Raw genomic sequence first — 14,929 nt, forward strand, 5'->3', positions numbered from 1 at the left:
CAAAGCGAGTAAGTCCATCTCGTCCGCACTGAACAATCTGGACTAACGTTGTGAAGAGTTCAAACAAAGATTGGTATTCGTATCAAAGCTGCACGTGATATCGACGAGGTGGGGCCACCTTTATCCCTTATCAGGACCCGGACGGAGCGCAGGGGGGCCTCGGCGACAGCTGTTATTTTTCGAATGCCCATCCTGCAAAGCCCAACTCTGGGGAAAGCTGATCCCGGGATTGCATTCCGTTGCGTGTGTCCCTTTCCGAGTCAAGGCAATGCCCCGGTCGACCTGAAAAGACCCTTTTTCGTTCCAAATCACAGTGGCGGTCCCTGCTGCTGCTGCCGCTTGCGAGAGACGACGTCGAAAACACGCACACCGCGCGCATCATGGCGTCCTATGCGCAATTCCTGCTGGGCCTTGCTCTCTGCTGCATGGTCCAGCTCGTCGCTGCGCATCCCGAGGATGGCCTCCCTTCGTACCACTACGGCGCGCCCATCCACGTCGAGTGCATGAACCGCAGCTCGTGAGTATAGCCCGATGCCTTCGTCGGCTTGCGAGATACAACTGGCCTCGCAGCTACTTTATCCCATTCATCGGCTTAGCTTCTAGCTAACACATCTCTCTCCTCCCTGCAGCGAAACGGGTGAACACATCGAAAACTCCAACCACGAAATCGAGTGGATCCCCTTCCCCGTATGCGAAGAGACGAACAAGCCCCTCGAGTTCCGCTACGGCTACGAGGGCGAGCTGAACTGTACCATCCCTATGGTCTCGGATCCCTTCTTCCACCTCCTCGAGTTCTTCATCCACAACGACGCGCCCCTCGCCTGCCGCTTGCCCGCCCGTCCCGCCCCCACCATCGAGGTTGTCGGCGAGAAGCCGTACGAGCAGGAGCACATCCCCCTCGTCTTCGCCCTTGCCGGCACCCTCCAGCGGAGCCACCTACACGTGAGCACCCACATGAACGTGCTGCTGCACAGCATGCCCAAGCACCACCTGCGGCCGCACGACTCGGGCGTCCTCGACTCCGGCACGGCGTACAGCACAAGCCCGCTAAGCCACATGGATGGTATCTACACGCAGAGGCTGGTCATTGGAGACCCGCTGCCCCTGCGGCTTTCTGTGAGATGGTTCCCTACGCCGAATTTGCCCAAGTCGGAGGGCCACGTCGAGTGGCAGGGCATGGGCGGCCACATCTACGCGAGCACCGTATTCTACATCGCCGCGTCCTTCATGGCCGGCGTGCTCGTCGCGGCGACGTACTTCTTCGGTGTCGTGCTACCCAAGAGGCTGCGGGGAAGGGGTCTGGGCGGCGCTACCCCGCTGGGCTACGGCCTCAACGGTGTCGGTAATGGTTGGGGATACTCCAAGACCGCCAAGCGGATGGACTAGAACAGGTCTCGCAAGAGGCGGGGATTTGTATGATTATTTTCGATTCATGTATATTTGACGCCGCCTTTCTGAATGGTCTTTGTGACGGACGCTCGGAGTTCATCTTGGGAACGAAAATTTAGCTGGGCTATGGCCTTATTCTGTACAGAGTACGATGTGGACTGGAAAAGGAGTTTGGGACAGGTTGACTGGAACTGGGCATGCTGTCTGACCGAGTAGGATGGCATGATATCCTCAATGGAACCACGGCTGCTTGGAATCAAACACACATCCGCTTTCTACTGCAACTTCGCCTTTTCTATGACTTGCACCCTTCTGAGAATGCGCAGGCACATGTCCACCCCCATCAGTGCCGCTACGCTAGTCAGTGCTGATATGAGCTCTTCCATGAGAATGTGAACTTACGGATTACGACCCAAGGGCCATATAAGTTGAAGATGAAGACGTTCTTTTGGGCTTGGCTATACACGGCCGGGTCCCAGTAAAGGGTGTCGTAGATGCAGGTTAGCGTCGTCAAGGCGCACTGGACGGCGAAGACGAGGACGGCGAGCTCGAAGCCGGGCGTCGTGCCTGTCCGCCTGGAGAACCCGTAGACCATCCAGACGGCCATGGGAAGCTGGTAGAAGATCTCGATGTAGCTGAACAGCTTGAACCATGAGGGAAGGCTGTCGTGCGGCGTGACGAAATAAAGGTCATTGTACGTCTGGATGTAGAAGTCGCGGAGCAGCTGCAAGAAGTGCAGGGGCGACGACGGGTCTGCGTAGAGGCTGGACGGGTAGAAAGGGACCAGATCAACCACTGGTGGACGACTTTGTTAGTTTGTGCTCCCACAGAACATAACGGGAATAATGAGATGGCTTATGGGAATAACGACCGAGTTATCCCACTTGGCAAGTACGGCATCAGCGAGCTCAATTGACATTTACTCAACTCAAAGGCCGCGTAATTGAAGCCTTGCAGTGAAAATCGAACAGGTAGTAATGATTTTGAATGGTGTGCGAAAGATTATGGACTCACGCAGAATTGCTGAAAGCTGGATGCTTGAGATGACGAGGTACGCGTTATCGCGCCATGTCCTAGGTAAAGCTGACATAATCTCAAACACAGCGAATGAACGCAATCGCTTAATGTGCCGTATGAAGAGTATGTGCAAGCGTGACACTCGAGAGCTAACGCGACGAAGTCTTAGAAAAAGCTTAGGTTGACGATGAGCGTGCGTGGTGAACTGGGAGGAAAGGCGGAAGGCCGGAATTCTCGGTCAGGGGCATAGAGGCCACGATGACATAAGCAGCAGGGGTTAGTTCACTTAAAAGTTAAATCAATGGAGGACTGCAAAAAATAGCTCAAAGTGATTACTGTCAAGTTCTTGGCCCTATGAAATTTGGGTGATCTGACTTTACGGATACTTTATCCAAAATCACTAATTTCTCCGATATCGGAGTCGGATTGGGGAGTAGTCGCAAATAGTATAATCCAACTAGATATGAGGTTATCACCAAGTCATTAATGGCAGGGGAGACAGCCATTGGGGCTTATAATTTTGTTGAATTTCCTTCGGGAAAAGCTGTGTCAATGTCTAAAAGTCATCTGAGAGATTGTTACCATTGTGATAAACGATAATTACTGACCGATGAGATAACTAGTGACAGGCGTAGGCCGGATTCGATATATTGGTTGCTATTGCTCTTTACAGGCGCGCCGGTCATATAGAAGTCTACCAGTGAGATGCAGGCCCTGTAAGCTTAGCCATCCCTGGCTATCAACTGACGATGCTAAATGAACAAAAAAGAACTTGCTGTGGAGATACTAGACATAAGAAACCGGTCATTGACATAAAACAGCAGGAAATCCGAAAGTACGAAATGTACCTGACGTGATTTGGTAAAATAACATTCTCATTCAGAATAGTTCCCGCACCTCAATGGAAATTAGTTCAGAATCGAATACAACCAACAAACCGTATCCCGATAATGTGCCCCAAGCCATATAAAAGCAAAGTTTCCGGTTCTTGACGATAGATGATATCACGATCCCCTGTGTTCTGCTTCAAGATTCGCCAACAAACACGTTGCTTTTGTTTACTAGCCCATTACATCCACACAAACATGGTGGTCAGCAACGTGATGAACATGAAGATAGAGCCCACAGTTGCAATAGAGGCAGTGCTTCCTCCGTTTCCATTGCCTCCGCCATTATTGCCGCCGTTACCTCCATCGCTGTTCTTGGCCATGTCCACTGTGAAGAAAGTGCCCCCGATCGGCCGGCCCAAACCGGCCTGTTTTCGGAGTTGGGAAATCTGAGAGAATCAGTTTGGAGTCCGTCTTCTGGAATGACTTTGGGTTGTCCCATACGCTGAATTTCTTGCGTTCCTTCATATCGACACCCATCGCGTCGAACCCCATCTTATTCATCTTCTCGGGCTGAACGTAGAGTAGGTACACGTATCTGTGCATACCGCTTCCTGATTTGGGGTCTGGTGCCATGTAGTCGTTGAAAGCGGGTGTAGAATTGCGCATAATCAATGCCGATGAGAGGATCTCAGATTTCGTTTGTTCCACCGTAAAGTTACCGGCGAGATAGTACCTCATGTTCCGCTCGGTTGGTTCCTCGCGTGTTGGCGAATCGGGCCCAATCTGCAAAGTCTCATCAGCGATTGCATCCAACGTTGATTTCTCGCGACGAATTTATTTACCATACAAAGAATGTATCGGGTATTCCGAGTGACATTTTGTGCATTCATTATATTTTCAACGCTGAATTCGAACGGAAGCTTAGTCTCCATCAATTGGAGCTTGGAACCTGGCATCATGAGGGTTTTGTTGCCGTCACCGGACTTGTAGCCTGCATAAAAAGACACCGTGGGATTGAAAGAACCCATGACATCTGGAATGATTCCAGCATTCAAGAACGCCTGTCGGAATTCCTTTGTCGACATGCTCCTCGGTGGGGGTGGCTTGTCCCCGAGGGCACAACCCAATGCGGCAAACAATGCCAAAAAGCTGGTGACTGACTTCATCTTGGGAAAGGTACTCGGGGCTTTGCAGACTTGAATGCAGAGTAAGGAAAAGGCTGGTGTTCAAGATTTAAAGAACTACGATATGCAGCCAAAGTGTTGAAAGCGGAAGGACGAATTGCGCGTTCTGGCGCCAGGCCTAGCAAAGTTTGAGCTCAGGATTTTGAGTTGATTCCATCTTCTGTCCGCACCTCGGCACCAGTGCCACATCCCGGCCTCGTGGAGCAAGAAGATTCAGATGGCCTGCGTAAACCAATCTTCGATGGCATGGGACACTGAGTATGCTCTGATGATGAGACAGATAAGGTGAGGCTGTTTGCCTCAGAAGCTTCTGATGCTACCTAATGGGGCGACGTGCGCGGGGTACCTTAGACTTTGCCTCGCAAGGTTCCAGGGAATTATACGATCTGCGACATTGATTGGATGAATGTTTAGGGAGAGGGGAATGAAGCTTTTGATGTAGCTCATACTTAATCAACATTATCCTGGAAGGGTATCCATATCTCCCGGGTCGCACCGCTACCCTGGACCAACATGTCCGTCATCGACTGACAGGCCCATGCTAAGAGCAAACAAACCCTGAACCTCGGAAAACCCATGTAGTTTAGTGATTTGGACATAGTCTGTGGTTAGGTTCTGCCCATGCTTTTCGGCTGCTCCCAGAACAGACATTAGAGCCGTTAGGGTGAATGGAAGCGGAGAACGGAGGCCAAGGTTTATTAAGATTAGAAATGAACCCCCTCTTTTCTGGCAGCTTGACTCTTTCAAGCTATCTGGACAGAATATTGCTCAGTAATTTTCAATGCAATAATAGAATCAACTGATATGACCACAATCGGTTCTGAAATTTTGCTTGATGTCATAAGTCGTTCGGCAATTCGGCTCGGATAATCAGTAAGCCTATCATTGCATGTTGGCTTCTGCCTGAAGCCGAGGCGCTCAGTCGTAATGTAATCTTGAATATTATTAGTTACTGTTTGAGTGCCTTGTGAGCCTCTACGTATATGATGATACTCGATTCGAAAAGAGTCTATGACAGGAAAGTTACTTGAGATATGTGGGCTCCTATAAACTTGCTTACATTTGTGTAGGCGCACCTTCACTTGAGAAGCCCATAAGTTGACGAACAATTGCTGTGCACGCCCTTTGACCAACCAAATCGTGAATTATTGAAATGATTCAGTAATTGTTGAAAGAGAAGTAGGTCACCCGACGAATTAGGTGCCAATAACATTCAAGTTTCTGCGTTAAGGCACGAAGAAACTCAAACGGCGCGGCATAGTTCGTCAAGCTGTGTTTGGTAGCAATGATAACCGGCATCAACTCGAAGAGTTTATCAAAAGCAGGGTGGACACAAGGAGTTATGGGTCGTCCTTGGTCGGCAACTGGAATCCGCCAGGTGTCTCCAGTTTTGTCCAAACTCCACAAGAAGTCTCATACTCTGTAGTAAACTGGGCGGCAGTATTTTTTGACATTAGCCTAAGTACCCGAATCTTTAAACAACCATTGGCAATTGCGGCAGAAGTCAGGTTGAATGCGTAACGAAGGCGCGATGTACATACAGGAGGACATGCCGAAATACTTATACTTTCTACTTCAGGAGAACTTCGTGCCTCTAGGGAGAAAGGTTAACTTAAGTTAGAGACTTGGCGTCCACTCGACGGCCTCGTGGATTGATCTTAAATGACAGCGTGTGTAGAGTACATCAGTTCCATGACGAAGAGGAACTTATCTTGACGTAACCAAAGGTTTGCTTCCGTGAGGAATTTGCACAGCAAAGCAAAATCTAATTCGATCTTACTGGCTTGGCTATTGATAGCAAGGCACACAATTGATACCTTGTGATGGCAAAAGCGGATCCGTAATTGCCACTGCGTAATTACGGCCTATATCACGATATACCTCCAGTAAAACAAGGTATTGGGAAAGGTCTTATCTCTTGTTCATGATCAGCCAGACTCGAGCGCTTGGCCAACTCAACTGATCAATCAGAGAACCTGTTCCATTACCATTCGCCTTTTTGAGCAAACCCCGGGTAGGGTTAGAGCAGAAGAACTGTCGAGGATCGAAGGCCTGTAAAACAACACCCGGATTTCTCACCTTCCAGCTTAGCTGAATTTCAGTCGGTTAATCGGCCTACAAGCGGAGGAAAGGTTTTGGTGAAGATTGTGGCTCAGTGATGCACGGCTAGAAACTTACCTGCTCTGGTGTTTGGCGAGCATGATTAATTCATACGATATCGCAAGTCACAGATGTGAGCGCCGATAAGTGTGGCGTTAACCAGTACTACTCAGTGTTTCCGGACATGTCTGTACTGAGGAAAGATAATTGAGCCAAGAACACGGATGATCCCCCACTCTTCCGTTGATTGCTAACTATCGGGACTCGCAATCTCTTACTCGTAATGACGTTATGCACTTGTGCTTGTCAATTTAGGCAATTCTGGTTGTCAATTCGGTCAGTCACATTAGCCGGTTCATCCAACCTAGCGCTGTCGGCAGATTGGCTTCTGCTTTCTATTATTATCATTGGCGGGAGGTACTTTGTATTGGTTCCGTACTTCCAATAAACCGCAACGCCGCTTCTCACCATGTGAAGGTCTATCAAAAGGGGCACAGATTATTTCGTATGCGTGCAATCCTCATGAAGTCATTGTCTCGGTGCTTGATCGCTTGATGGGTTCCTGAAGTCGGGCTGGGTTGAAATCTTAGCAATCAAACTTCTGGGTACAGATCCTTCGGGGAGTATCGGCACCGAACCGCCACACCCCTCCTTTGTGCCGCCCTCCCACGTTGATGAGACACGTTTGCGAGAATCCCCCGCATCCTGGATTTGGGAATAAAATCACGGCGATTAGCCCTCATAAACACTCTGAAACTGTTCCCGACTTTCAAGGTCAAATCACAGCAATCGGTCTCTTTCAGCCAAAAATGTCTGTTATCAAAGTCGGGGTCGTGGGTTATGGCTTTGCTGCCAAGAACTTTCATATTCCTTTTATCGTAGCAAACAGCGATTACGAGGTCATTGCCATCCTGCAAAGAGCGGAGGCACCGAGCGACCCGTCTTCAGTACCAGCTGGTTCCCATTGCAAAATCGACTTCCCCAACATTAGACATTACCGCAATGGAGATGATTTCTTCGCCGACCCGGACATCCAGCTCGTCGTCGTAGCTACCCACACTGATACACATGCGTCTTATGCCGAGCAAGCCCTGAAATCAGGAAAGCACGGTATGAAAACCTCAGTATCCCTCAAGAGCTGTCTAGCCTCAAGTAGTAAGACAGGAGCTGACGAAACAATAGCCATTGTCGACAAGCCTTTTGCAAGATCATCCGAGGAGGCAGACCGGGTCATCGAACTTGCAAACAGCAAGGGTCTAATCCTGACGTGCTTCCAGAATCGCAGATGGGTACTAAAGTCAACAAAGTTTTACGTCGTAGTCTGCCCGAAAACTGACACGCTTTCTAGGATGGCGACTTTCAAACTTTGCGAAAGCTCATCAGTGAGAACGTGCTGGGTGACATCAAAGAGGCTGAGATTCACTACGACTTCGAATCGCCTCCTTGGCTAGCTGGTATGACCAAAAAGGAGTACACCCCCGGTGGTGGCATGGCTTTCGGTTTGGGTAGGCAGAAATCTCTCCGTGGTCCAAAGCGATAGCTAACCACCGCGCGGCATAGGTACCCATAGCATCGACCAAGCTGTTGTTCTCTTTGGCCGTCCGAAGTCCGTGACTGGTTTCTTTCGCACACAACGAGGTATAGAAAGTGAAGTCGAGGATTCCTTCACAATTGTATTGCAATACGACGGCCCACAGAAGGACCTGCTCGTCACAGTCAAAACCTCGGTTACCACACCCATGGCACAGCAGTTGAAGCACCTCGTCAGGGGAACTAAGGGTTCATGGTTGAAGGTAACTTCTGCTTCTTCGAGTCGACCAACCGGACTCTACTGACCTTGTGGGTAGTTCCAACAAAGAAGCACTTGTCCCCAGGAAGAGCAGATTGCTGAGGGCCGCAGGCCGCTGGAGCCAGGGTTTGGCGAAGAGCCGGCCGAGTTGTACGGAACTCTGACTACTATCAAAGAGTTCGATGGCAAGATACAGCGTTTTGACGAAGCAACAAACAAGTATGTCGGCAAGTATCCGTCGATTGTTGGTCGCTGGCTAGGTCTCTATGAAAACTTGGCCGACGCCATTAAGGGTAAGGCTGTGTTGGAGGTGAAAGCGACTCAATCTCGCGATACGATTAGGATTATTGAGCTGGCTAGGGAGTCGCATAATACTGGATCCACGCTTGCCTGGAAGTGACGGTATTTATATTGCATGGGTTTGCCCATGGTAAGTGGCGTACATATGGCGTCTGAGAAGTTGAATGTTGATCTCGTCTAGCATAAAGCAAACTTTGTGCTATGAGTGTCAAAGTATTCAGTACTGTTTGTTAGATTGTTCTTCGAATGCCCACTTTCAGTCCGCTCGATGGGAAGTGGAAAATGTTGTGGACAATGTCTCTAAATGACTGTTCGAGTTTCGCAAGTGACACATACAAACGCCGTCAAGCTCGTTATAACAATAGGAAATGGTTATCACAGCCTCTTATGAACGATATTTTGCATCTTCCCGTAATGAAGGACCAGTGCCCGCATTTGAAGACGGCCGAGGCCCATCACTGAACTATTAAAGGCCCATTGCTATTTGTCTGATGATATACGAAGAGGGTTGTGGCTGAGTGGACCTCATGTTTTCTAAAACAGAGATACGAATGTCTGAGTTCTTACGAAAGGAAATAAACTCAAATTCTTTCTTTTTTTAAGACTCTTTGCGCGGAGAGTATATTATGAACAAGGCTGGAGTATCCTCGCCCATTAGTTGTCACTCCCACAGGAACCGCAAGCCTTGCTTGGCTCATATGAAATGCTAGTATTCCCTTCCTTATTAGGTTTCGATAAGAGTATACAGCATTCTAAACTCACAATATTTTGCAGCATCTATTCCTACCAAGAGGGCACCTTGCTCGACAAGAACCCACACCATTCTCAAACGTGGCTGGTCCGACCTATTCGACTTTGGATTGAGATGAGCCTTCGTTTCCCGATATTCGAGACGGCCTCAGCGCAGAGAATACCATTTCCTTTTCCGAGCCGACTCATCGCGTCAATATTGACCCTGTAAGTCTTCAGGGGATACCACCTGCTATAGATAGATCTATGGATACCGCGATGCTGCTGCGTCCAGGCCCGAGACAAGGCCAAGGCTGTTTAACTTGAGATAACTTCAATGGAGTTTCTTACTTAGCCCTAGTATGTAACGTCAGAAGGCTTGCCAGTATCAGATATTTAATTATACATAATATACACATCGGACAAACGGAAAAGAAGGAAATATTAAACTGGTAGGCCTTGCAAACTATCATCACCAGAAGGGGACAGCATGAATCAATCTGGTTACGCTTCCCTGCGTCGCCCATGGTGAAGAATATCTTTTCGCACGTATACTCTTCTGACAAAAGACAAGGAACCTGCTTCTTGTTGAGGGCTCTGAAATGAAGTTTGCCATGTGGCGATGCACTTGTAGCCCTAGTGAAGGTTTTAGTGCATCCAGTCTCGGCAGCATGTGAGCACAGTATGTTAGGCTTCAGGTGCAATTCGCCATGAGTGTGTCTTCCACTGTTTGTTTAGTCGGGAACGTTTTGTTGCTGTGGTATACCTCAGCTAGGGGGCATGGGTGTATTCGGTCATTTCGGAGCGGGTGAGTCAAGGCATGCCTCTAGACACCCCACCTTTCTGGAGAGAAAACTCTTCTCGCAGTTCAGTGTTGAATTTGTCTGCTACAGGACAGAGCCACCTCATCTAGTATTGACTTGCATTCTGGTCTGCTGCACCTGCGCTACAAAAGCTTTGGGGTACAAGGATGTTGGAGTGCAACTGGACAGGGAAAAGGTTTTAGGTTCTGGGCATCTCGACGGGCATTCGCCTCAGTTTTGCTGTTGAACTTGAGGCTGCAACCGAATCTTATGGCAACTCAACTGGGCACTGATAACGAGAGCCGGGGGTGAGCGGTCTAGTCTGCGAATCTGTACCTGTTGTCGTGCAGAGACGCCATGCAACGTCGCCACCCGCCGCAATTCACTTACCCTTCCTTGCCTCGGCCAATAGAAGACCGTGTGGCACCAGATGAGTTGATATCGCACGGCATACCTACTGAAAGCACTTTCCTTAGATTGTTACTTAAGGATGAAATAGTAAAAGTCTCCTTCAGAGGGATAAAAAGACATATAATAACGTTTGGGTCCAGGGCCCACATTCGCTTGACGGGGTGTCATTATTCCGGCGGGGTCGTCCCATGGTTCAGATCTTGCTACCAATTGATCGGCGGCTGATTTTTTTTTCCCCCCCTCCATTTTTGTTCAACCCCTCATCGACAAGTCTCGAAACGAGTCTCAAAATGGCAACTCAAGGAAAAAATGCTGGGCCGTCGCCCTACGATACGTATCAGACGTCGTTGACGGCGAGATACTGCAGCCCAGAGATGTCACGGCTCTTTGGCCAGCGCTCTCGCCACTCGCAATGGCGCAGGCTTTGGTTGCTGCTCGCAGAGTCCGAGAGAGAGCTTGGTATCGACACCATCACGACGGAAGCGCTCGAGCAGATGAAGGAGCATCTCGAAGTAACCGACCAGGACTTTGAGGTCGCCAGGGTCGAGGAGAAGATCCGCCGCCACGACGTCATGGCTCATGTACACGCCTTCGGCGCCGTTGCGCCTGCGGCGGCTGGTATTATCCACTACGGTGTAAGTTGGCAGTCGCAGTTCTCTGTCGTCTCAACTGAGTCTAATCGGATAAAATCAAGGCGACGAGCTGCTTCGTAACCGACAACGCGGAACTGATCCTCATGCGCGATGCCATGGATCTTCTCCTTCCAAGACTGGCAAAGGTTGTCTCAAACCTGTGCAAGCTTGCCAGGGAATGGAAAGCAACACCCGCTCTTGCATACACGCATTTACAGCCAGGTAATTTTCGTTGCCAACGCCGAATTGATAGCAATTCCGCTGACTATTCGCCTGCTAGCTCAACTGATTACAGGTATACCAAAAGCAGTGCCCCTTTTCGGACCCTCGACAAAGTCCTAATTTTCGTCTAGTTGGCAAGCGTGCAGCTCAATGGGCCCAAGATCTCGTTTTCGACCTCGAGAGTATCGAACACGTTCGCAATGGGTTGCTGCTCCGAGGTGAGCCGCAATACACGCAGCAGACAGCGAGAGACCGAATAACATGTCATGGCAGGTGCACAAGGAACTACAGGAACTCAAGCGTCGTTCCTCGAGATTTTTAACGGTGACGGCTCCAAGTGCGACCAGCTGAACGCACTGTTGTGCAAGAAGATCGGCTTTCCCGCATGCTACGATGTGTCGACGCAAACGTACACCCGCAAGGTTGACCTGCTTGTAGCCAATGCCATCTGCGGCCTTGGCGCTACGGCACAAAAGATTGCCGGAGATATCCGCCATCTCGCCTCGTGGCAGGAGGCGGAGGAGCCTTTTGAAGACAAACAGGTGGGGTCAAGTGCTATGCCCTTCAAAAGAAACCCGATGCGTTCCGAGCGAATCTCCAGTCTCGCCCGGGAGCTTTTGTCCAAGCAAGCAACCACTGCAAACACACTCGCTGCGCAATGGATGGAGCGGTCACTGGACGACAGCGCCGTCCGCAGAATGGACTTGCCCGAGATGTTCCTCTTGGCCGATGCTATAATTGGCAGCCTGGACAATGTCACCGACGGCATGGTCATTTACCCCCAGGTAATCGCCTCGCGTGTCCAGCAACAGTTGCCATTTATGTGCGCGGAGAACATCATCATGAAGCTCTGTGCCAAGGGCATATCCAGACAGGAAGCCCACGAGCAGATCCGCGTCTTATCGCACCAAGCTGCCCGTGTCGTGAAGCTGGAGGGTAAGCCGAACGATCTCATAGACAGGATCAAGGCTTCAGAGTTCTTCCAACCGATCTGGGCTGATCTTGACGACATGCTGAGACCTGAGCTTTACATTGGCCGTAGCGTTGAAATCGTGGAACGTTACTGTGGTCTGGAAGGCGTGGCCGAGAAAAAGATCCAGCCATACAGGGCTATCTTTGAGAAGTCTGCCACGACGGAGCTTAATGTCTGATTGGCAAATGCAAGAAATGGTCGCTAATGGCTGGAAAGCCTAGCAAAATGTTGCGGCGGGACAGGGATGAAACTTTGGTTTCACTGATAGACAATGTTCAATCCGATATGAAGCGATGCCTTTGAATATTAGAGGTCGCAGACTCAGTTGCATGGCACGACGGGCCCCTGCTACAACGGTATGGATAAATACTGTAAACTTCTTCTAGACGTCACGGATCGTTGGAAGTTGGTTTTTAGGCATGCTCAAAAGAAACAATACCTCAACACATACAATTACGAGTACTGTACAGCCTATGAGTATTCGCAAGCTTACGCAGCTTGAAGCATGGCAAGGACACCTGCCCAAGTCTCACGAACAGTGGGCTGGATCTGACTGGCAGGTAGAGAAAAGCCATAGGTACCCCTGTCTCTCAGTTCAATGGTGTAGGTGTACTTGGACTTAGCAACGCCGTGGACGTAGTCGGTGCTATCGCCAGTCGTGGCATATAAGGCACGGCAGGCATTTCCAATCGTGTAGCTGGTTCCAGAAACGCCGCGGATGCCGGTGGCACCGCGTTGAGCCAGGGCCCTTAGAGCAGCATCATCAGGAGCGACATAGTTGCAGTCGTACCCGAATGCTGGTGACATGAGTGTCAGCGCAAGAGTGACTCAACAAGACTCTTGGCATGCCCAGGAGTGGGAAGAAAAGAACAGTTCAAGATATTTACTTACGCCATAGGATGTACTGGCCGTATGAGTGTATATCTAAAAACATCGTAATGGAGGAGAGCGAGTCAATCTGGGCCTTCAGACCCTTAATCTCGGGCGCGTCACCCGCGGAGGCACCCTTGTAGGTCTCAGAGCAAGGGCTGGTTGAAGCACCTCCTGTAAGCTCCCACTTGTACGGCCAGTTGCGGTTGGGATCACGGCCAATGCAAGAGCTGCCAGTGTTGGTCTGACGGTTCTTCCGCCACAGACGATCGGTGGTCTGGGTGTAGACAAAACCTTTAACAGGGGTCAGCCGTGATCTCAATGATTTGATTTTCACACCATGAACAAATACCGTCAGGGTTGGCAACCGGAGTGATGTAGAAGTCGAACTTGTCTACAACAGACTTGATGGCAGAATCGGACGCAGACTTTGTCAAGAGCTGGTAGGCCAAGTACTCGGTTGTCTGCTCGGAACATTGGTTATCTAGTCTTCTAAAGACAGAATGAGCTTTGGGTTTGTCCTTACCATCGTGCTGATCCACTCGCGAGCGTGAATAGTACCATGAATAACAACGGCTGGCTTGGAACCCTTGCCTCCGCTACCCCAGATGTGAATACCGGTCAATGCACGTCCCTGGAAAGAAGATCCAGCGGTGAAGATTTCAGATTGGCCAGCAAAGCTGCTCTGAAGGTCTTTGAGGAAGGTCAGGTGGTCGGCGTAGCTGTGGTAGGCCGTGAACCATGATTCGCTTGGCACTAGGTTTTGACATAAGCCAAGGTTGAACTCGAAATTCACGAGGCAAAGATATCTTACCAGCATAGACGGTCGACACGTCTTCCTCAGCGAAGGCAGCACCGATGTCCTCAACGAGAATCGCGGTGTTGGCAAGTTGACTGATGGCATCGAGGTTCTCGGGCGAGACGACAACGTCGAGCTTGTCCTTGGATCCGGGATTCAAAACGGTTGCAGCCAGCTCGTTGATCTGCTCCACAACATCTGCAGCGCTCTCGGGGAGAGTGATGCGAAGACCTTTGAAGCCATTGTAGTCAACCTTGGTCGACCTAGGAACAGTCGCACCGAGCGCCAAAGGCACAAGGGCGATAGCCGAGACAATTGAAGCCCTCATGGCGAGCCGGAGCGTTAGCGACGATGACGAGAGTTGGGGTATCTAGAAGCAGAGAAGGCTCAACGAAGGGCACGAAGTTGAGATACTTCCATTTTATAAGCACTTGAGGAAGAGGGGAATATGCAGAATGCCCGCTCATGAGCCGAAAGGCCCACCGCGCGAGCTTTCTCTTTAGCAACCCGGGAACGATATGCAAAAAGGGGTAGGTGATATTCTCGCTGGGGAAGGACACGAAGAGTCGGCGTAACATTGAGTGCTGCCAAGGCGGATGATGTCGTTACTTGGCGGGTGCGCCTTGCCACAACAGGAAGTTCAAGAGCTCATGTCTTGGCAGCAGACGGGGAATTAGGTAGGTGAGAGTGCGCATTGTGGCTGCCCTTGAATGGCGTCGAGTAAGAACCGATTATGGGAGGGAAAGTCACACCAGGGCCATGTCAGAGGCTGTTATTGCTTTTCTTGTGGCTGCAGTTGTGTTCCTTTTTGTCGAGTCTAAGGGTTGACATCTCAGATGCCCGAGGGCGGTTGTGCCCGCTACCTAAGCAAGACAAGGAGT

The 14,929-nt window shown here is 50.1% G+C and overlaps 6 protein-coding genes across 6 annotated transcripts; 3 read left to right on the forward strand and 3 right to left on the reverse strand.

Annotated features, from left to right (window-relative positions):
- Nucleotides 1-380: 380 nt before the first annotated feature.
- Nucleotides 381-1,386, forward strand: LY79DRAFT_513016 (uncharacterized protein; the record flags this gene model as incomplete). The annotated part of the gene is made up of 2 exons (XM_060554446.1): nucleotides 381-517; nucleotides 630-1,386. 2 exons carry the CDS (start codon nucleotides 381-383, stop codon nucleotides 1,384-1,386), a joined length of 894 nt encoding a protein of 297 aa, XP_060415382.1.
- A 278-nt stretch (nucleotides 1,387-1,664) lies between these two features.
- LY79DRAFT_512873 (transmembrane protein 6/97) lies at nucleotides 1,665-2,479 on the reverse strand (the record flags this gene model as incomplete). The annotated part of the gene is made up of 3 exons (XM_060554430.1): nucleotides 1,665-1,741; nucleotides 1,792-2,184; nucleotides 2,404-2,479. 3 exons carry the CDS (start codon nucleotides 2,477-2,479, stop codon nucleotides 1,665-1,667), a joined length of 546 nt encoding a protein of 181 aa, XP_060415383.1.
- A 771-nt stretch (nucleotides 2,480-3,250) lies between these two features.
- On the reverse strand, nucleotides 3,251-4,420 carry LY79DRAFT_604773 (phosphatidylethanolamine-binding protein). Its single transcript, XM_060561871.1, has 3 exons — nucleotides 4,079-4,420; nucleotides 3,738-4,019; nucleotides 3,251-3,682 (listed from the first exon to the last, which is right to left on the reverse strand). The coding sequence occupies exons 1-3, from the start codon at nucleotides 4,400-4,402 to the stop codon at nucleotides 3,476-3,478; spliced, it is 813 nt and encodes a 270-aa protein (XP_060415384.1). The 5' UTR covers nucleotides 4,403-4,420; the 3' UTR covers nucleotides 3,251-3,475.
- Nucleotides 4,421-7,329: 2,909 nt separating this feature from the next.
- LY79DRAFT_668791 (oxidoreductase family protein) lies at nucleotides 7,330-8,709 on the forward strand (the record flags this gene model as incomplete). Its single annotated transcript, XM_060563568.1, has 5 exons — nucleotides 7,330-7,630; nucleotides 7,703-7,809; nucleotides 7,869-8,025; nucleotides 8,081-8,313; nucleotides 8,368-8,709. The coding sequence occupies 5 exons, from the start codon at nucleotides 7,330-7,332 to the stop codon at nucleotides 8,707-8,709; spliced, it is 1,140 nt and encodes a 379-aa protein (XP_060415385.1).
- A 2,133-nt stretch (nucleotides 8,710-10,842) lies between these two features.
- LY79DRAFT_512850 (adenylosuccinate lyase) lies at nucleotides 10,843-12,557 on the forward strand (the record flags this gene model as incomplete). The annotated part of the gene is made up of 5 exons (XM_060554426.1): nucleotides 10,843-11,187; nucleotides 11,247-11,406; nucleotides 11,465-11,479; nucleotides 11,538-11,624; nucleotides 11,680-12,557. The coding sequence occupies 5 exons, from the start codon at nucleotides 10,843-10,845 to the stop codon at nucleotides 12,555-12,557; spliced, it is 1,485 nt and encodes a 494-aa protein (XP_060415386.1).
- A 155-nt stretch (nucleotides 12,558-12,712) lies between these two features.
- Nucleotides 12,713-14,567, reverse strand: LY79DRAFT_161180 (zinc carboxypeptidase). The gene is made up of 5 exons (XM_060551141.1): nucleotides 14,064-14,567; nucleotides 13,776-14,005; nucleotides 13,602-13,713; nucleotides 13,271-13,543; nucleotides 12,713-13,176 (listed from the first exon to the last, which is right to left on the reverse strand). The coding sequence occupies exons 1-5, from the start codon at nucleotides 14,374-14,376 to the stop codon at nucleotides 12,869-12,871; spliced, it is 1,236 nt and encodes a 411-aa protein (XP_060415387.1). The 5' UTR covers nucleotides 14,377-14,567; the 3' UTR covers nucleotides 12,713-12,868.
- Between the last annotated feature and the right edge of the window lie 362 nt (nucleotides 14,568-14,929).

The sequence above is a fragment of the Colletotrichum navitas genome (genome assembly GCF_030913465.1).
Source record: "Colletotrichum navitas strain CBS 125086 chromosome Unknown LY79scaffold_21, whole genome shotgun sequence".
NCBI lineage: Eukaryota > Fungi > Ascomycota > Sordariomycetes > Glomerellales > Glomerellaceae > Colletotrichum > Colletotrichum navitas.